Source organism: Chiloscyllium plagiosum, unplaced genomic scaffold (assembly GCF_037043375.1).
Source record: "Chiloscyllium plagiosum isolate Xiang-an unplaced genomic scaffold, Cpla_swu_hap1 HiC_scaffold_4, whole genome shotgun sequence".
NCBI classification, from domain to species: Eukaryota; Metazoa; Chordata; class Chondrichthyes; order Orectolobiformes; family Hemiscylliidae; genus Chiloscyllium; species Chiloscyllium plagiosum.
The window spans coordinates 142,851,932-142,873,667 of NW_028270142.1; the positions used below are offsets into that span (position 1 = coordinate 142,851,932).

General features: G+C 47.4%; 1 protein-coding gene across 1 annotated transcript in view; it reads left to right on the plus strand.

Annotated features, from left to right (window-relative positions):
• The window catches only part of LOC122548761 (cadherin-2-like), a 184,848-nt gene that overhangs the window by 106,780 nt on the left and 56,332 nt on the right, over positions 1-21,736 (plus strand). Inside the window, exons 4-7 of the mRNA XM_087985884.1 lie at positions 3,496-3,666; positions 6,033-6,188; positions 9,950-10,094; positions 12,590-12,762. Coding sequence (XP_087842010.1) covers positions 3,496-3,666; positions 6,033-6,188; positions 9,950-10,094; positions 12,590-12,762 — 645 coding nt within the window. The remainder of the gene's footprint in view (positions 1-3,495; positions 3,667-6,032; positions 6,189-9,949; positions 10,095-12,589; positions 12,763-21,736) is intronic.

Sequence of the window (21,736 nt, forward strand, 5' to 3'; positions counted from 1 at the left end):
AGTGTGTCAGAATCCTGTATCCGCCATGGTGGTCTGGGTGACGCTGCCCAGGTACACGAGGCCCACTGCAGTTTGACCTGAGAGTGAGGGCCTTCTGAAAGGATTTAATCTGGGGATGGGTCTTGAAACTTTCGAGTGATGGAACTGTGTGTCCGATGACTACTAGTTCCATTGTGGGGCTGACCTTGGGATTGGAATCAAACGCTCTGCGTGGATGGTGACCTCTGTGCTGAAGGACAGCACTTTTCTCTATCCATTCCCACCATTTTCCAGATTCTGGAGATGGTGGTCAGCCTGTTGGCAGCCAGTGGGCGGCACGGTGGCACAGTGGTTAGCACTGCTGCCTCACAGTGCCAGGGACCTGGGTTCAATTCCCGCCTCAGGCGACTGACTGTGTGGAGTTTGCACGTTCTCCCCGTGTCTGCGTGGGTTTCCTCCGGGTGCTCTGGTTTCCTCCCACAGTCCAAAGATGTGCAGGTCAGGTGAATTGGCCATGCTAAATTGCCCGTAGTGATAGGTAAAGGGGTAAATGTAGGGGAATGGATGGGTTGTGCTTCGGCGGGTCGGTGTGGACTTGTTGGGCCGAAGGGCCTGTTTCCACACTGTAAGTAATCTAATCTAATCTATTTTTCTAATGAAAACAAAATACTACGACACTGGCAATCTGAAATGCAAAGAGTTGCATGCTGGAGTAACTCAGCAAGTCTGGCAACATCTACGGTGGGAGAAACAGAGTTAGCGTTTCAAATATGTGGCTCCTCTTCAGTACAGATCCACAGTGGTTTCTGAAACTCTCACCCACTAGGGCTGTGCGGCCTGCAATCTATGAGGTGATATGAGGTGGGTGGCACAGTGGTTAGCACTGCTGCCTCACAGCGCCAGAGACCCGGGTTCAATTCCCGCCTCAGGCGACTGACTGTGTGGAGTTTGCACGTTCTCACCGTGTCTGCGTGGGTTTCCTCCAGGTGCTCCGGTTTCCTCCCACAGTCCAAAGATGTGCAGGTTAGGTGATTTGGCCATACTAAATTGCCCGTAGTGTTAGGTAAGGGGTAAATGTAGGGGTATGGGTGGGTGGCGCTTTAGCGGGATGGTGTGGACTTGGGCCAAAGGGCCTGTTTCCACACTGTAAGTAATCTAATCTAACCTAATATAACTGAAATGTTCCAAGATATTAAAAGCGGAACAGATAGAGAGGAGCTTCGTCTGATGGAGGCGCTGTTTAGGGAGTCTCAGACTGCAGGGCATTCTCTGAAGGTTAGAAAGCGCTGAACACAAAATGTAGGGTGGCTGTTTGGATTCTATTCCATAAGGGTCTAGGGTGTAATTACAATAAAGCAGTCTGATCAAAGTATTGACCCAGCTCATCTATCATCTCAATAAACTTCCATTCTGTTTCCAACCAATGGCACATTTGAGAGGCATCTGGATGGGTATATGAATAGGAAGGGTTTGGAGGGATATGGGCCGGGTGCTGGCAGGTGGGACTAGATTGGGTTGGGATATCTGGTTGGCATGGACGGGTTGGACCGAAGGGTCTGTTTCTGTGTTGTACGTCTCTGACTCTTCCCCTGTTTGTTTTCATCAACTCTATCCCCACTGAAGGGGAGAGGTTCTGAGAAATGTCTTAAGGCTCAGGGCTCTTGGTGTAATTGAGACAAAAATACGTTCCTTTATAAGAAATCCCAGCTTTGCATCTGGTGGCATTCAATTTACAAAATGTAGAGCTGAAAGCTCAGCTCACTGACCATAGAACAATCATCGATCGCTAGAGAAACCCACCTGGTACACTCAAAGAGTCATACAGCAGAGAAACAGACCCTTTGGCCCAACCAGTCCATGCCGACTAGAATCCCAAACTAAACTAGTCCCACCTGCCTGCTCCTGGCCCATATCCCTCCAAACCTTTCCAATTCATGTTCTTATCTAAGTGTCTTTTTAACATTGTAATTGTACCCACATCCTCAGCAAGTTCATTCCACACGTAAACCACTCTGTGTAAAAACATTTGCCCCTCAATCTCCCTCCTCTCACCTTAAAAATGTGCCTCCTAGTCTTGAAATCCCCCACACTAGGGTAAAGACACTTACCATTAGCTCTATCTATACCCCTCATTATTTTATTAACTTTCAGGTTGTCTCTCAACCTCCTTCACAACTAGGTGCAGCAATAGGCCATTCAGCCTTTCGAGCCTATCCCGCTATTCAATACAATCATGGCTCAAATCCACTTTCCAGCCCACTCTCCATAACCCTTTAGCTTGTTACTAATTGTCTATCATCTCCTTTCTCAATGTCCCAGCGTCTACCACATTCTGCATGGGGAGGTGGGGTGTGGCGCTGGGGCGGGGTGGGTAAGGGGGATGTAATTCCATACATTTGACCAACATTTTCTTCTAATCATTTACCCCCTCTACCTGGTTGGACCGACATGCGACTCCAGACCAACAGCGACGTTGTGGACTCTTAACTGTCTCTGAAATGGCCCAGCAAGATGCTCAATTCGAGGGCAGTTAGGGCTGGGTGATTGGCCTCACCAGCAACACCCAGGTCCCTTGTAAGCAATGCCAGGTGCAGTCTGACCACGCTCCTTCACCATTGAAGCAAGGGTTTGTCTTATGAGAGAAAGTTGGAAAGGCTGGGCCTAGACTCACTGGAGTTTGGAAGCAATTTTATTGAGAAACCAGATTGTATGGGGGCTTGACATGGTAGATGCCAAGATGATGTGTCCCTGATCTCGGGGGAGTCTGGAATTGCTGTTTAAAGATAGGGGTAGGGGTTCATTTTTTTTGTCTAAGGTGACCTTTTTTTCCCCTCAGTCATTAGTCTTTGGAGTTCCCTTCCCTACAAAGTAATGCAGGTTGGGACATTGAATTTATTCAAAGCTGAGTTAAACAGCTTTGTGATTTTTGCAACAGGGAAAGTGGCATTGTGACTTTAAGATCAGCCATGACGATCTTACCGAAAGGTGGAGCAGGCTTTTCCCTCAGTGGGCTGAATGGCCTACTCCGAATTCTTGTGAACTCTGCCAGAGCGTACGGCCTAATGGTATTATCGTTAATGCAGACACCCAGGTAATGTTCTGGGGTACCTGGGATCAAATCCCACCACGGCAGATGGTGGAATTTGAATTCAGTAAAAAAATCTAGAATTAAGAGTCTAATGATGCCCATGAACCCACCTGGGTCACTAATGCCCTTTAGGGAAGGAAACTGCCATTCTTACCTGGTCTGGCCTACGTGTGACTCCAGATCCACGCAACATAGTTGACGCTTAACTGCCCTCTGGGCAATTAGGGATGGGCAATAAATGCTGGCCTTGAGAGCAATACCCACGCCCTGTGAATGAGAATAAAAAAGATTGTTTATAAGAGAAGCTATTCTGGAAAAACTGAGACCAAAATAGTCGTTTGTCTATTATCGGTGATTAGCAGATGTATTCAGTCAAATTCAAGTGTGCTAACTTGCTCTTCTCTTTATCTTGCTGTGTATATGTACAGAACTGGAAGCCAAGTAGTGCTGTCCTATCTCAGAATGTTCCGGACATCATTTTCCCATGGTCCCAGCTGGAACATCCGGGTCATCTGAAACGCCAGAAGAGAGACTGGGTCATTCCACCAATCAACGTTCCTGAAAATTCTCGTGGTCCTTTCCCTCAGGAATTGGTCACGGTATGAATCCATTTCTAGCCCATCACCTCAACTGGGGAAAGGCGGGGGGAGCACTGGGATGTGGTGGTAATGTCACTGGATTAGTAATCCAGAGGCTGACACTCATACTGTCGAGATGTTGCTTCAGTTCCTATCACAGCGTCTCGTGGAATCTAAATTCATTGATTAACAGAAAAAAGAATGGGATATAAAACTAGAATTACAAATAACTTTATTGTCGCACGTACTCCCATGTTACAAAGAGTTTACAAGTCACCATTTTAGGTACAAGATACTTCAATACAGATACTTAAGTATTTGGTATAAAGTAGAAAAAGTAATAAATAAAAAAGTTTAGCATAAGAATAAAAATGAAAACTAAAAGTACACAATTTACAGCCCTTCCACCCCAGTCCGTGCCAGCACCTGGCCTCCTGACCAGGCCGGGTCAAGCCTGCAGACAACACTAGCCTTTGAAATTCGAGGTCTCACCTATAATCCACAAAGGGGCCATGCCCCCTCCCAACGGCCTACAGTCCACAAAGAGGCCTTTCCCCCTCCCAACCGCCTACAGTCCACAAAGAGGCCTTTCCCCCTCCCAACGGCCTACAGTCCACAAAGAGGCCTTTCCCCCTCCCAACCGCCTACAGTCCACAAAGAGGCCTTTCCCCCTCCCAACGGCCTACAGTCCACAAAGAGGCCTTGCCTCCTCCCAACGGCCTACAGTCACGTACGTCTGAAGTCTCCTGTCCTTACTGGGCCTGGCCTACATGTACAGTCAGTAACAGCCGTATCATCACATGCAAGCACTGGAAAGTGGGACTTGAGAGCAGACTTGATGGCCCAAAGGGTCTCTCGTGTACTGTATGATTCTACGTGACTCCAGAATAATCCAGGCTGATGTTTTGGGGACGTGGGCTTTGAATCCCACTATGGTAGATGGTGAAATTTGAATTCAGTATTTTAGAACAAAAACTCTGGATTAAATATCAACCGTGTCACTGTCAACTGTTGTAAAAACCCAACTGATTCACTAACGCCCTTTAGGGAAGGAAATCTGCCCCCCGGGCCTAAATGTGACTCCACAACCACAGCGATGTAGTCAACTCTTAACTGCTCATTGAGGGATGGTCTAGCCACTGACACCCACGTCCACAAAACTACCGAGTTTGTAGAGCCACTTCAACTGTGATGAGAGAAACATGGAAAGTGGTGGAGAAATTCAGCAGATCCTGCAGCATCTGAATCCTCCTCGTCCTCCTCCTCCACCCCTCCCCCATTTCCCTTCCAAGGATTTCTGGACAAACTACTTACCATGTGCAGATAATTCATTATAATTAAAACCATCTCTGATTCATAGGTGGAATATTTAGGTAAAAGAGAAACCTCCAGGCGCCTACGCATTCAGATGCGCTGTAGCTAATAACCACCCCAGCTGGCTATTTTTGCCCTTATAATAACTGTCTCCTTTTATGAGTGCTTGTCCAACACTGATGTCCATGTTGGAACACGATGGGTTCAGGACCCACTCCAAAGATTCTAGTCCAAATTCCAGCCTAGAATGGAATTTGGGAGTTGGAAGAGCTTTGTTATCAGACACAGAGTTAATCAACTCCGTCTCCCTCCCAAACCCCCACCCACCCCCAGAGTGGGAGTAAACGATTGCGTGGTGGGGGGTGGGAGAGAGATATTCCTTGTGTCCGGGTGCATATTTAACCTTCAGCCAAATCAGTATGTGTGCGCAGTGGGATCTTGCTGTGCTTCCTGTATGATAGGAGCATAACAGATACGAGTAAGGTTAGGCCATTTGGCCCATCGAGCTGGCTCCACCACTTGAACATGCCTGGCCTGATCATCTAGCTCCCTGTCATTTCTCCCCATCGTCATTATCACTTTGTGGTGTCAACTGTCATCTTATCCATCCCTGAACTGAACCTGCTCAATGATTGAGCTTCCAATCATGGAATCTTCTGGAAAATCCCAAATACTCTCCACCTTCGGAAAGAAGTTCCTGGCATTGGGAATATTCCTATCCAGGACGTGTTCATCGCTGAGCATTTATTACCCATCGCTAATTGCCCAGTGGGCAGTTACGAATCATCTAAATTGTTGTGGGACTGGAGTCACATGTAGGCCAGCTTTTCTTCTCTCTGGGCATTAGTGAACCAGACGGATTGCCATTAGACCAGAGTTTTATTCCACCATCTGCCGTGACAGGTCCCCAGGACATTATCTAGAGCTCGGGATTGATGCTCTCACAACAATACCACTGGGCTTGTCACCTCCGCAGTGTAGGATATAAGAAGCTCAACACAATTTTATCCCTCCTCTTGTAATTTCAGTAACGCATGACTCCTAAGTGTCCCCTTTTCCTTTTGGATTTGCAGATCCGATCTGACCGTGATAAAAACCGTTCGCTGCGCTACAGCGTCACAGGGCCAGGGGCAGATCAACCACCGGCCGGAATCTTCAGTATCAATCCCATCTCCGGTCAGCTAGCCGTGACTAAACCTCTGGATCGGGAACAGAGAGCCTCATACCATGTAAGTTTCTGCTTTGTGAGCAAGCTTTGAATGTGAAGCATTTTCACCCAGGTGGGAGTGGTCTCCATTGGTGGGAGAGTTGCTAACCAGAGGGGACAGATAATCGGCAGAGGAATCAGCGAGGCGATGGAGAAGTCATAAGTTTATGTAGCGAGGAGTTGTGATCTGGAAGGCTGACAAAACAGATTCAAGAGGAACTTTCAAAAGGGAATAGTGTAAAATACTTGAGGGATCAGCCATGATGGTATTGAATCACAGGATAGGCTAGGGAGGCTGAATGTTGTTATCTTTGTTTTGCTGTGAGACTTTGGAGAAGGGATGGGGGAGGGAGAATGTTGTTCCAATGAGGTAGCACAATTGGCCGAATTAACTTGTTACCCTTGGAATCCTATACCATAAGAGAACTGTGGAAGTTGGGTCACTGAGGGCAGATGACGTTAGGTTTCTAGATCGAAAGGCATGAAGGGATGTGGGTATGGTGCAGGGGAGTCATGTTGAAATAGTAGAGCAGCCATTGTCTTACCAGGTTGAGGAGCAGTCTTAATGGGCTGGAGGGCCTACGACAACCCCTGCTCCATTTGTGGTGAGAATGACATCGAGACTCTGCAGAGGGGCACAGACAGGTGAGGGGGTAAAAACCTGGCAGATGTGGGATAAAGTGGGGTATAAAGGGAGATTATGCACTCTGATAGGAAGAATAGAGGAGCTGAATGTTACTTAAATGGTGAAAGACTGCAGAAAGCTGCAGCACAAGGGGATTTGGGAGTCCTTGTACAAGGATAAAGGATCAGCACCAAGTTGAGCATCTAACAGGGAAGTCCAATGATATGTTGACCAGATTGGGGCATCAATTTTATTTCCCTGTCCAGCAGCCTTTGTCTGTCTTGTTATGTTTGATTAGCTCAGTTGGTTGGATAGCTGGTTTGTGATGCAAAATGAAGCCAATGGCATTGAGTCCATCTCTGCACTTTCCTTCTCGACCTCTCTCCTCACCTGAGGCGTGGTGACCCTCAGGTTAAACCACCACCTGTCACACCTGCCTCTCTCTCACTCTCTGCCGTAGGGTTTGATCAGATTATGGTGACTTCACCCTGACGAGAATCTATCTACTTTGCCATCGCCATGTCCAGCATCTCCCTTCCCCCGTTACTTCTCTGTGGAGGAGAATTTGTCAGAGAGAGAGAAATGTCCTGCTCTTTGTCTTTAATTGGTCTTTGGGGGTGCCCTCGTTGTCGGCTCTCCCAGGAGGTGAATCATCCTCTCAGGATCTCAGACATTTCCATTAAAATCACCTCTCGTTCTCCTAAACGTAAGCTTTCCCAGTTATCAGTATCCGAGTAATTTGCGAACCAAATTTTAGAATTAGAGGAATTTTATTTTGCAGTTTAAAATCGATGAGAGTCATGGAATTGTTACAGCACAGGAGGAGCCAATAAGTGGGTGCTGGAAAAGTGCAGCCGACCAGGCAGCATCTGAGGAGCAGGAGACACGACGTTTTGAGCATAAGCTCGTCGGCACAGGAGGAGGCCATTCAGTCCATCGTGCCTGCCTTGTTCTATCCCCTAGCACCAATCTCCTGCCTTTCCCCACATCCCTGCTCACCATTTCTATCCCAACACCTATCCAATGCCCCTCCTGAATGCCTCAGTGGGATCCTGCCTCCCCCATATTCCCAGGCAGTGAATTCCAGACCCGAACCAGACGCTGGGTGAGAAAGGCCTTGCTCACTTCACCTTTGCATCATTTGCACCTCATTTTAGATCTACACCTCCTCATTCTTGTTCCTTTTATAAATGCAGACAGCTTCTCCCTATTGTCTCTGCCCAGACTGCTCATGATTTTGCAATCCTCAATCAAATCTCCTCTCGGCCGCCTTCTCTCCAACTTCCTGAATGTGTCCTTGTAACTGAAGTTTCTCAGAGCGGGAATCGTGTTCCTAAATGGCATCTGCACTCTTTCCGATACTTTCACACCTTTACTATAATGTAGCACCCAGAACTGTACCCAGTACTCCAGCTGAGGTCCAACGTGTGCTGTGTGCAATCTTAACGTGTCTTCCAAATTATTACACATTAAATATGTTCGGATGACATTTTAATTTTGGCAACTATTGCAAAGCAGCAAATGGAAACGCTAGGAGACAGCAAGGGCTACCGATGCTGGAAACCAGAGTCAATAGATTGTGGAGCTGGAAAAGCACAGCAGGTCAGACAACATCCGAGGAGCAGGAACGTCAATGTTTCGGGCTGAAACCCTTCTTCATCAGGGCTTCCCTGCTCCATGGATCCTGTCTGACCTGCTGTGCTTTTCCAGCCTCTTGCCTATTTTTCCACCCCACCCTGTACCAATGGAAAAGCTACAACATGGAGAACATCACAACATCACAACATGGAGAAAGTGAGGAGTGCAGATCCTGGAGAGTCAGAGTCGAAAAGTGTGGTGCTGGGAAAGCACAGCTGGTCAGGCAGCATCCGAGGAGAAGGAGAGCATAAGCCCTTCATCAGGCGCCACACCTTTTTCTCGACTACGACTATCACCAGAATATAGAAAAGGCTTTCTAACCTTTTTAAGCCTTCAGTAACCTTTAACCTGAAAGAATGACCTGTGGCCCAGTGTTTGAAAAGGTAATTAGGTCATAGAGTCATAGAGATGTACCGCATGGAAACCGACCCTTCGGTCCAACCCATCCATACTGACCAGATATCCCAACCCAATCTAGTCCCACCTGCCAGCACCCGGCCCATATCCCTCCAAACCCTTCCTATTCATATACCCATCCAAATGCCTCTTAAATGTTGCAATTGTACCAACCTCCACCACATCCTCTGGCAGCTCATTCCATACACGTACCACCCTCTGTGTGAAAATGTTGCCACTTATATCTTTCCCCTCTCACCCAAAACCTATGCCCTCTAGTTCTGGACTCCCTGACCCCAGGAAAGAGACTTTGTCTATTTATTCTATCATGCCCCTCATGATTTTATAAACTTCTATAAGGTCACCCCTCAGCCTCCGACGCCCCAGCCTGTTCAGCCTCTCCCTGTAGCTCAAATCCTCCAACCCTGGCAACATCCTTTATCTTTTCTGAACCCTTTCAAGTTTCACAACATCTTTCCAATAGGAAGGAGACCAGAATTGCATGCAATATTCCAACAGTGGCCTAACCAATGTCCTGTACAGCCTCAACTTGACCTCCCAACTCCTGTACTCAATACTCTGACCAATAAAGGAAAGTATACCAAACGCCTTCTTCACTATCCTATCTACCTGTGACTCCACTTTCAAGGAGCTATGAACCTGCACTCCAAGGTCCCTTTGTTCAGCAACACTCCCTAGGACCTTACCATTAAGTGTATAAGTCCTGCTAAGATTTGCTTTCCCAAAATGCAGCACCTCGCATTTATCTGAATTAAACTCCATCTGCCACTTCTCAGCCCATTGGCCCTGCTGGTCCAGATCCTGTTGTAATCTGAGGTAACCCTCTTCGCTGTCCACTACACCTCCAATTTTTGGTATCATCTGCAAACTTACTAACTGTACCTCTTATGCTCACATCCAAATGGTTTATATAATTGACAAAAAGTAGAGGACCCCGCACCGATCCTTGTGGCACTCCACTGGTCACAGGCCTCCAGTCTGATAAACATCCCTCCACCACCACCCTCTGTCCTCTACCTTTGAGCCAGTTCTGTATCCAAATGGCTAGTTCTCCCTGTGTTCCATGTTACCCATGATATCTTGGCGTGCTTCTTGTCTTCCAGCTAAGAGCCCACGCGGTGGACCTGAATGGGAATCAAGTGGAAAATCCAATCGACATAGTTATCAATGTCATCGATATGAACGATAACCGGCCAGAGTTTCTACATCAAGTTTGGAATGGTTCTGTTCCGGAAGGGTCAAAGCCAGGTGAGAGTTGATAAGGTTCTAAGTTGCAGAAGGCACCCATAGTACTCTGGGATCTCCTCCTCCTTTATTCTCTCACAGCATGGGCGGCAAGACCAACATATATTGCCCATCCCTAATGAAGAGTTAGCTCCATTGCTCTTGAGCCAGATTGGGTAAGGACTGCAGATTTCCCTCCCTAAAGGGACCCTGATGAACAAGATGGGTTTTTGCAACAGTTCATGTCAGTTCCTGCTCCCGGTCACTGAGACTACATTTTCGATTCCAGATTTAGTAACGTGGTCAAATTCCACCATCTGCCCTGCTGGGATTTGAACCCACGTACCTAAGCTTTTACCTACGGCACGATGGCTCAGTGGTTAGCACGGCTGCCTCACAGCACCAGGGACCCAGGTTCAATTCCCACCTTAGGTGTCTGTGTGGAGTTTGCACATTCTCCCCGTGTCTGCGTGGGTTTCCTCCGGATGCTCCGGTTTCTTCCCACAGTCCAAAGATGTACGGGTCAGGTGAATTGGCCATGCTAAATCACCCGTAGTGATAAGTGCATTGGTCAGAGGTAAATATGGGGAATGGATATGGGTAGGTTACTCTTCAGAGGGTCGGTGTGGACTTGTTGGGCTGAAGGGCCTGTTTCCATTCTGTAGGTAATCTAATCTAACCTGACATTTCTGGATTACTAGCCCAGTGACATTACTACTGGGGCACTGTCTGAGAATCATACAGACCCGAAAGGGCCCTTTGGCCCAATGAAACTATACTGCCAAATATCCACTAAAGCTAGACTAGTCTCCCTCTCTAGCAGTAGGCCCATCGCCCTGAGTGCTATGACATTTCAATCTATGTCCTTGGCTTATTTCAGAGGCCAGGTCTGTAAGAATGATCATCTGATCAGAGCAGTGATTAGAGATTTCAAAAACCAGTGTGTAAAGATGGCGTTTCTCCCCTTTTGCCTCATTATCAAGCTAATAAATATTTCACAGTAAGACCAAAGCTGGGTAAAAAGAGTGAAACTTGCCTCCTGGTTGGAGGACTCACTGACCGGGGTGGGGAGGGCACTAGTTAAGGGGTTTAGAGGGGGATGTGAAGATTTTGTTTTCACGTGGAGGGTGGTGGACACCTGGGAGTCAATGGCTAAAGCGTAGTAGATTCAAGAACCCTCTACATGTTTAAGAACTTGCAATGCCAGGGTATGTGAGGCCACAAGCCAGGTGCTGGGGAATGGGACCAGGATAAGCGAGTATAGAGACGATGGGCCAAAGAGCCTTCTTCCATGCTGAAAAAATTCTATGACTCAGTGTCATGGATAAAGGTTATGGGAGCTAAGAGTGAAGAAGGGTGAGAGGTGACTTGATAGAGGTGTACAAGATGTTAAGAGGCATAGATAGAGTGGATAGACACAGACTTTTTCCCAGGGCAGAAATGGTTATCACGAGGGGGCATCATTTTAAGGTGATTGGAGGAAGGTTTAGGGGAGATGTCAGAGATAGATTCTTTACACAGAGTGTGGTGGATGCGTGGAATGTACTACCAGCAGTGATAGTAGAGTTAGATACATTAGGGGACATTTCAGCGACTCTTGGACAGGCACGTGGATGATAGAACAATGAAGGGCATGTAGGTTAGCTTGATCTTGGCGTAGGATAGAAGGCTGACACAACACCGAGGGCTGAAGGGCCTGTACTGTTCTGTGTTCTATGTTCAATGGTCTTGTGTTACCCCAGCTACCCAGACAGGGTCTTGTTTGTTCATTGGAAGTGATATAGGGTAGGGCTTCACTGGCAACACCACCATTGATGGCCACTCCCTAAGTGTCCTCCTTTGCAAATATAACTGAGTGGGGGAGGCGTGATGCAAGATCATAACACAAGGCAGCTGGGTATCAGCCATATTGCTGTGGGCCTGGAGTTGCATATGCGCCAAACAGGGTACGGTGGCCCTCGGGAAAGGAAAATGGTGAGCCTGTTGGTTTTGTTGGACAATCTCACGGTGCGGGCCTTTTTATTTGCAGTTTTGTTGAATTGTATTCCGATTCCCTGCTTGCCCTGTCGTGACTGGGCAGGCCCTGGCAGCATAGCCACAGAATCTTAGAGTGAGGGGACGTTGGTACCCTGTTGGCGTGGCCTGGCCAGGCCAGGGAGGGTGAATAGGGGTGTTGGGTCTGTGGAGGGTGGGGGGGGGTAGGGTGACAGTGAGGAGACTGGATCCTGCTTGGCACTTGCTCAATGCCAAAGATTTGGGTCACCGTGTAGCACCAAGAGCAGCTCCAACTCTGGGAGAGGCTGAGCTGAAATGGCGGACATCAGGTCAGGTACCATCCTGCTGGGAAAACACATCTCCCAATGCGGAGTGGGGAGAGTAATGATGTCAGAGGCAATCGAGGCTAAAGGTCATGATGCTGAGCATGTTTCTAAAATTGATTTGACATGCAATGGTTTTTAAACTAAGTCTCGAGAGTTGTTCTCTTGATCGAAGATTAAGTTCTCCTTTCTCCTCCCCAGGAACGTTTGTGATGGCAGTGACTGCAATGGACGCTGATGACCCTAATTCCGCCAACGGCATATTAAGATACAAGATTCTCTCGCAAATGCCAAACAGTCCGTCTCCGAATATGTTCACAATCAATAACCAGACGGGCGATATCGTCACTGTAGCGGCTGGCCTTGACAGAGAGGTACGTCAGAAGAGGGGATGGCTTCACTCCATCTCCCTGTCAAGAAATAAAAGCTGCCGGCAAATTACTGCCTTCCACCTGCCCTTGAATTAGAATATTTCGTCAGCAGCTCAGCTTTGTTCAGTCAGCTTAGCGTTTGAGTGTGAGGGAAGGTTTTGTTTTATAAATATCCATTCATAGAACGTGGGCATCACTGGGTCAGCATTTATTGCCCATCCCTAGTTGCCCCTTGAGAAGGTGGGGGTGAGCTGCCGCCTTGAACCGCTGCAGTCCATGTGCTGTGGGTAGACCCACAATGCCCTTAGGGAGGGAATTCCAGGATTCTGACCCAGTGACACTGAAGGAACAGTGATATATTTCCAAATGAGAATGGTGAGGGGCTTGGAGGGGAACTTGCACGGGGTGGTGTTCCCATGTATCTGCTGCCCTTGTCCTTCTGGATGGAAGAGATCGTGGATTTTGAAGGTGCTGTCTAAGGATCTTTGGTGAATTTCTGCAGCTCGTCTTGTAGATGGGACACACTGCTGCAACTGAGCAACGGTGGTGGAGGGAGTGGATGTTTCTCAATGTGGTGCCAGTCAAGCGGGGGCTGCTTTGGCCTGGATGGTGTCGAGCTTCTTGAGTGTTGTTGGAGCTGTCCCCATCTAGACAAATGGGGAGTATTCCATCACACTCCTGAGTTGTGCCTTGTAGATGGTGGAGATGGTGCCTTGGGGAGTCAGGGAGTGAGTTACTTACTGCAAAATTCCTAGTCTCTGACCACTATGTTTATTTGGTGAGTCCAGTTGAGTTTCTGGTCACTGATAACCCCCAGGATGTCGATAGTGGGGGATTCAGTGATGGTAACACCATATAATGTCAGGGAGCAATCGTTTAGCTTCTTCACTTAACAGAGATGACATTGCCTGGCATGTGTGACGTATGAGTGTCACTTGCTGCTTTCTGAACATCTACCCATGATGCTTTGCTGCTTTTATGATGTGGGAATCTATTAATCGCAATCTTGAACTTACTAAACATGTGAGCATCCACAGCTTTCTGAGGCAAGTGTTTCTAAAGATTCATCTTCCCGAGTGATTCACCTTCCTCATCTTAGTCCTAAATATCCAGCCGCTGGTCCTAGGCCCCTCCAGACAGATGCATCCTCCAGGCTCTGTCTACCCTGTCAATCTCTGTAAGAATTTTGCGTTCTTTATTGCAATCTCCCTTGTTCTTCTCAACTCCAGTGAATGCGAGCACCATCTCCTTGTCAGACAATCCCTTTGTCCCAGGATTTAGTTCAGTGAACCTTTGCAGCACCTCTGCGCAGCACCTCTGCACCCTCTTTACAGATTTCTTTCACAGCTAGCTTTCTGTGCACATTTTGCTCAGTAAGTTGCAATAATATTGCCTTCAGTCGCCTCAGCTAAAACCAGATAGATTTTGAACAACTGAGACTTCAAAGCTAAGCAGCACTAATTTGAAAGCAGTGTGTCTAAAGTATTAATTTGTAGCATCTATCAGGTCTCATCAAAGGATTCTCTTTCCTTGGGGTGAAAGACCCTCCGCTTTCCCTGGGGAATGCATAGAAACTAGGAGCTGGAGTAGGCCATTTGGCCCTTCAACCTTGTTCTGCCAGTCATTATGATCATGGCTGATTAGATTCCCGACAGTATGGAAACAGGCCATTTGGTCCAACAAGTCCACACCGACCCTCCGAAGAGCAACCCACCCAGACCCGTTCCCCCACCCTATATTTACTTCTGACTAATGCACCTAACACTACGGGCAATTTTAGCGTGACCAATTCACCTGACCTGCACATCTTTGGATTGTGGGAGGAAACCGGAGCGCCCGGAGGAAACCCCCGCAGACATGGAGAGGATTCCAAACGTCCCACGGACAGTCGCCCAAGGCAGGAATCGAACCTGGGTCACTGGCACTGTGAGGCAGCAGTGCTAACCACTGGGTCACCATGCTGCCACATGATCATCCAACTCAGTCCCCTGTTCCCACTTTCTCCCCAGACCCTTTGATCCCTTTATCCCTAAGAACTGGATCTAACTCCTTCTTGAAAACAGTCAATGTTTTGCCCTCAACCACTTCCTGTGGCAGAGAATCCCACCGGCTCCCCACTCTCTGGGTGAAGACAATGTTCCTCATCTCGACCCAAAATGGCCTACCTGGTACTCTTAGACTGTGACCCCCCCCTCCCCCCAGCTCTGGACTCTCCGGTCATTGGGAACATCCTTCCTGTGTTTACCCTGTCTAGTTCAGTTAGAATTTTATAAATTTCTATGAGATGCCCCTCACCACCTCACCCAACCCCAACCCATTCTTTCAGGTTGATCTTGCATTTTAATGCTTTTTATCTTCTCCAGCACCTTTTTTTAGTTTTGGTATCTGGGACAGAAGTTGTTACCTATGGCCTAATCAAAGTTTGATATGAATTTTACACCTCTTGGAAGGACTTCGGGAGTTCAGGTGCACGATCCTCTGAAAGTGGAGTCCCAGGTAGACAGGGCAGTGAAGAAGGCTTTTGGCACACTGGCCTTCATCAGTCAGGGCACTGGGTATAGAAGTTGGGAAATCATGTTGCAGTTGTACAGGACGTTGGTGAGGCTGCACTCGGAGTATTGTGTTCAGTTTTGTTCACCTTGCTATAGGAAAGGCGTTATTAAACTGGAAAGAGTGCAGAAGAAATTTACAAGGATGTTGCCAGGACTCGATGGTCTGAGTTATAGGGAGAGGTTAGACAAGCTAGGACCTTTTTCTTTAGCGTGTTGGAGACTGAGGTGGGATGGGGCTTTACAGAGATCGTGAGAAGCATGGATTGGATGAATGCACTCCGGTTTTTTTCCCCAGGGTTAAGGAATCCAGGACTAGAGCAAAAACAATAAAAGGGAACCTGAGGGACACATTTTTTACACAGAGGGTGGTGCGCATATGGAATGAGCTGCCAGCAGAAGTGATTGAGGCAGGTACATTAAAAGACATTTGAATAAATACCTGGGTAGGAAAGGATTCGAAGGATATTAACTAAGTGCAGGGAAATGGGGTTAGCGTGGATGGACATTTTGGTCAGCATGGACCAGTTTGGGCCAAAGGGCCTGTAGGACTCTCTGACTCTTGTTTATTGTTACTATGTCTGGAGAAATAACTGCGACAGGAAGTGAATATAGGAGCTTTCCCTCACGTCCCATCCCATTGAAAAATACAACAGGCAATTTTTTTTCTTTGAAGCTTGGGGGTTGGGAAGGGATCTGGAAGACAAAGTTTTAAATATTTAAATGGCAAAACTGGGCAGGGGCAGTTTACGTTTATGCGAATCTTTTAAAATATTAATCACTCCAGCAAATCAATACACGGGTGCTTGAAACATTATCCCTTCCTTTTAGTGAGTCAGTTTGAGCCTGTGTGTTCTTGTATCTTTGTGAAAAAAAAGCAAACAAGTGCAGGGCTTCCCGCGTGTATTGTCATCTGTGACAGGAAAGGCAGGTACTACGGGGAGTTTTACTTGTCCGGAATGCTGAGGGGAGCTGGGCCCTCTGCACAGTACTCACACCGATATAATAATAATAATAAGGGTTTTGTGGTGTGGTGCTGATTCTGCTGCACAAGCATTTGCATTCAGCCCTACACTTCATACATTCCTGCATGTAGGTCACTCATCCATGTTCTACACTTGTACCAGCCCCTGGCACAAATTAGATTTTAATTATAATTCATACATGGGAGTTTTTCCTTGTTGTGTTTATTGTCCACCCCTAATTGCCCAGAGGGCACAGCTTAGTTTAGATCAGTCACATTGCTGTGGGTCTGGAGTCACATGTAGGCCGGAGATGGGTTTTTATGAAGGTGGTCACCTTTAGACTAATTCCAGATTTTTAATGAATTCAGCTTTGATCATTTGAGATTGAGCACAGGGCGGTAGTGGGATAGTGTTAATGTCACTAGACTAGTCATCCCAGGTTAATGTTCTAGGGACTTGGGTTCAAATCCCCACCGTGCCAGGTGATGAAATTCACATTCAGTATAAAGCTGGATTAAATAATAGCTGGTGACACTATAACCACTATCTGTCCCATTCCAGTTCACTATTGTGGGAATTAGTTAATTCGGGACACAAATCTGCTGTCCTTATCTGCACAGTCTTCCGGACCAAATAACCATCTGATTCCCTCCTGAAAGCCCACGATTGAGCTGATCTTCCCCCACACTGTCTGGCAGCACATTCCACACCCTGCCCACTCCCTGTCGATGCCCTCATGGCTTCATGCCAGTTACCTTCAGTCTGCTGTCTTGCCATCAATGGGAGCAGATTCTCCTGTCGTAGGCTGTCCACAGCGTTTGTGATTGTGAATACCTTGATCGAACCCCCACACTGCCCCAAGCCTATTCTCGAATGGAGCAGTCACTGTGTTTCCAATCTGAAGTTCCTCATTCCTGGCACCATGCTCCTGAATGCCCCCTCTCCAGTGTTTCACATCTTTGCAAAATGCAGAGCCCCAGAACCAGAAGACCATAAGACATAGGAGCAGAAGCAGGCCATTCAGCCCATCCAATTTGCTCCGCCATTCGATGAGATCATAGCTGATCTGATAATCCTCAACTCCACTTTCCTGCCTTTTCCCCATCACCCTCGATTCCCCTTCCTGATTCAAAATCTGTCTGTCTCAGCCTTGAATATACTCAGTGCCCCAGCCCGGGGGGGAGGGGGGGGGGGGAGAGAAGAATTCACTCTCCTCTGAGTGAAGAAATTCCTCCTCATCTCTGTCTTAAGTGGATAACAGAGCTGAAAATGTGTTGCTGGAAAAGCGCAGCAGGTCGGGCAGCATCCAAGGAGCAGGAGAATTGACGTTTCAGGCATGAGCCCTTCTTCAGGAATCCTCTTACAAGGATGCCTTCCTTGAAGAAGCTCTCTTCCTCCGTGAATCCTCTTGAATGGATAACCCCTTATTCTGAGACTATTCCCTGTGGTCCTAGGCAAGAGGAAACAGCCTGTCAAATTCCTAATAATCCTGTATCTTTCCATAAGGTCCCCTCTCATTCTTCTAAACCCCAGTGACTACAGGCCCAACCTACTCAACCTCTCCTCATAAGCGAGTCCCTCCATATCCAGGATCAGCCGAGTGCACCTGCTCTGGACGGTCTCCAATGTTTCCTTGTACAAGGGACCCAGAACTGTTCCCAGTATTCCAGCTGTTGCAATAATCTTGTCGAAGCTAAACCAATGTTTCATTCACATTTGATGTAACTTCTTTTTGTGCTCATTAATAAGGCCCAGGAGGCAGTATACTTTATTAACCACTCTGTCAAACTGTCCTGATGTATACACACTGAAGCCCTGCTCCTGCACTCAGCTTTCAATCGTGTTCTCCATAATGTATGTGTTAGAATCCCCTCTCACACATATCTACATGAAATTCCAGGTATTGCATTGTCCACAAATTTTGAAATTATGCCCTTTACAATAAAGTTCATCTTCTATTACAGTCAGATCTGCTATAACGTGTTTCTTTAATATGAACTGGCTTTAATGTAATTGAAGAATTTAAACCGTTATTTGTAGAATGTGAACTTCCCTTACCTGTATTGGCTATAACACAATTCCAGCCCAATTAGTTTAAATGGAATGGCTATTGCACGAATTTCTTCTAACGCAAGATCGCACGGGAAAGAAGCAATCACATCAGAACCGACTGTGTGTGCGCGCTATCTATTCACCTGCAGTCTGTTGTCACAACTGAAGAACACTATCTATGATGTTGCAATCCCTTTTATTCCCGTTCCTGTGTGCACAGCCCTGTCATGTGACACTATTAGCAAGTGGCTTTTGGAAGTCTGCGTACTCCACATCCATTGCATTACCCTCATCAGATCCCCTCCCCCGGTGCCTCTTCAAAGGACCTCACGCAAGTTAGTTAAATGCAATTTGGCCGTAACACATCCATGTTGGATTTTGGAATGAATCTACATTTGTCCAAGTGATTGTTTAATTTTGTCTCCGTTGCGTCCTCACTAACTTCATGGGCCTGTTGTTGCACGGATCATCTCCATCCTGTTGTTGGTAAAGAAGAGGATACAGTTTACAGTTCTGTAGTGCCCTGACACTGCCCCGGAGTCCTAAGGAAGACTGGAAAATTACAGCCCATGGCTCCAACGTGACTTCCTCCATTTCATATGTGCACCTGCCCTGAGCTTGGTGCCGTATGAAATGTGAATGCAGGCAGCGAGCTCAATGCCACCTCCTTACCAGATTTAAAACCCAGCATAGAAATGTCCTTCTCTCACTCAGACTTGCAGAGCACATTCTTCCTTCATAAAGACACCACCTCAGCCATGACCTGCATCAATTCCATCCCCCAGCCCCCGTGTAAATCCCCTTTTTGTCCATAATCAGACCCCCTCCTCATTTAATTGTCTATAAGCCCATTGAAAACTTTGCTCTTCCTCTTTATGGTAGATGCCAGTTTCTTCTCCTGCCCTCTCTTCCTTTTGCAATATTCAGTCTCTCCTCTCTTCCTGGCTAACACCCTCAGCAACGTTCTTGTCTAGATCCCTATCTGTTTTGTTTTCCTGGATTTGTTTGCCCACATGTAGTTATGTACTTCACTTGTACCCAACCTAGCTGTTTGTGAAACCTGAGTCCAGTCGCTTTTCTCCGTGATGAAGTTGCCTTACCCTATGTCATGACTATATAGTCCTTGTCCTAACCACCTATCACATTTCCAACGCCCCTCCTCCAAGTCCCTCCTCCCTACCTTTTATCTTCTCCTGCTGAACACTCTCTGCTCATTCCTGAAGAAGGGTCTGTGCCCGAAACGTCGAATCTCCTGTTCCCTGGATGCTGCCTGACCTGCTGTGCTGTTCCAGCAATAAAGTTTCAACTTCTCCACAGCCACCCCGGCCATTAGAATACCATGATTACTGGCCCCCAGTGTTCCCTGCCTGACACTTGGCAAAGCGTTTTCCCAAGAAACGGGTCTAGGAGCGCCCTCCTTTTGCTCTAAATTGGAACTATATTGCTGAAGACGGATTCCCTGAACCCAGTGTAGTGTCACTACTCTATACACTGTGGGGATTCTATGATTCTTACACTGGTAAAGCATTCCAGAGAGGAAGAGGTGGACGTGGGTAAAGTTAGAAGGTTTAAAAGACATTTGGATAGATACATGGATAGGCAAGGTTTGGAAGGATATGGGCCAGGAGCAGGCAGCTGGGACTAGTTTAGTTTGGGATAATGTTCCAAATGGACTGGTTGGACCGAAGTGTCTGTTTCTGTGCTGTACTACAAACTATGACTCTAACATGCTAAGGTGGTAAATGGCCGATGTGAGGGATCTGAGGCTGCATATCAACTTGCAGTATTCCAGCCATTCTGACCTCGTTAATTCGAGACAGTCCAGAGAAGGTTCACTCGGCTGAGCCCGGGAATGTAGATGCCCTTTCATGAGGAGAGGTTGAGTAGGTTGGGCGTGTACTCACTAGAGTTCAGAAAACTGAGAGGCAACTTAGTGATTAACACAGCTGTCTCTCAGTGCCAGGCACCTGGTTTCGATTCCACCCTCCTTGAAAGTAGTTACAGATAGTGAAGAAGGCATTTGGTATGCTTTCCTTTATTGGTCAGAGTATTGAGTACAGGAGTTGGGAGGTCATGTTGCGGCTGTACAGGACATTCGTTAGGCCACTTTTGGGATATTGTATGCAATTCTGGTCTCCTTCCTATCAGAAAGATGTTGTGAAACTTGAAAGGGTTCAGAAAAGATTTACAAAGCTGTTGCCAGGGTTGGAGGATTTGAGCTATAGGGAGAGGCTGAACAGGCTGGGGCTGTTTCCCTGGAGCGTCGGAGGCTGAGGGGTGACCTTTATAGAGGTTTATAAAATCATGAGGGCGTGGATAGGACAAGCAGACAAGGTCTTTGGGGTGGGGGGGAGTCCAGAACTAGAGGGCATAGATTTAGGGTGAGAGGGGAAATATATAACCAAGATCTGAGAGGCAATTTTTTCACTCAGGGTGGTACATGTATGGAATGAGCTGCCAGAGGATGTGGTGGAGGCTGGTACAATTACAACACTTAAAAGGCATCTGGATGGGTATATGAATAGGAAGGGTTTGGAGGGATATGGGCCGGGTGCTGGCAGGTGGAACTGGATTAGGTTGGGATATCTGGTCGGCATGGACGGGTTGGACCGAAGGGTCTTGTTTCCGTGCAGTACGTCTCTGTGACCGTGACTCTGGCGACTAGCTGTGTGGAGTCTATTCAGGTGTGCGTTACTAGGAAACAGGCAGATCACTAACACACTCTCCCCGTGCCTGTGTGGGTTTCCTCCAGGTACTCCGGTTTCTTCCCACAGTCCAAAGATGTGCAGGTCAGGTGGATTGGCCATTGGGAAATGCAAGGTTACAGGGTGGGATACTCTTCTGAGGGTCGGTGTGAACTTGATGGGCCGAATGGCCTGCTTCCACCCTCTAGGGATTCTATGATTCTTGGGCGTCTTGACAGGGTAGATGCAGAAGGGTCGTTTCCCTTTGAGGGAGAGTCGAGGACCAGAGGGTGTCATCTGAGAATAAGGGTCACGTGTTTGAGACAGAGATGAGGAGGAATTTCTTTTCTCAGACCGGAGTGAATCTGTGGAAGTTTTTACCACAGAGGGCTGTCGGGGCTGGGGCGTTAAGTATATTCAAGATAGAGACAGACGGAGTTTTACTCAGGAAGGGGAATCAATGTTATGGGAGGAAAGACAGGATTGTGGAGTTGGAGATTATCAGATCGACCATGGTCACGTTGAATGGTGGAGCAGGCTCGATGGGCTGAATGGCCTACTTCTCCTTTTGTCTTACTGTCGGTAGAGGGAAGATGGTAGCTCGGTGAAGGAGGAAAGCTACACTCCATGATGTATCGGAGGGTCGGTCTGTACGAGAAATGAAATCCAGTCGGCTAGGTCTGCCTCTCTTCCTTGTAACACTGGGAGGGATCTTTTCCTTGGGTTG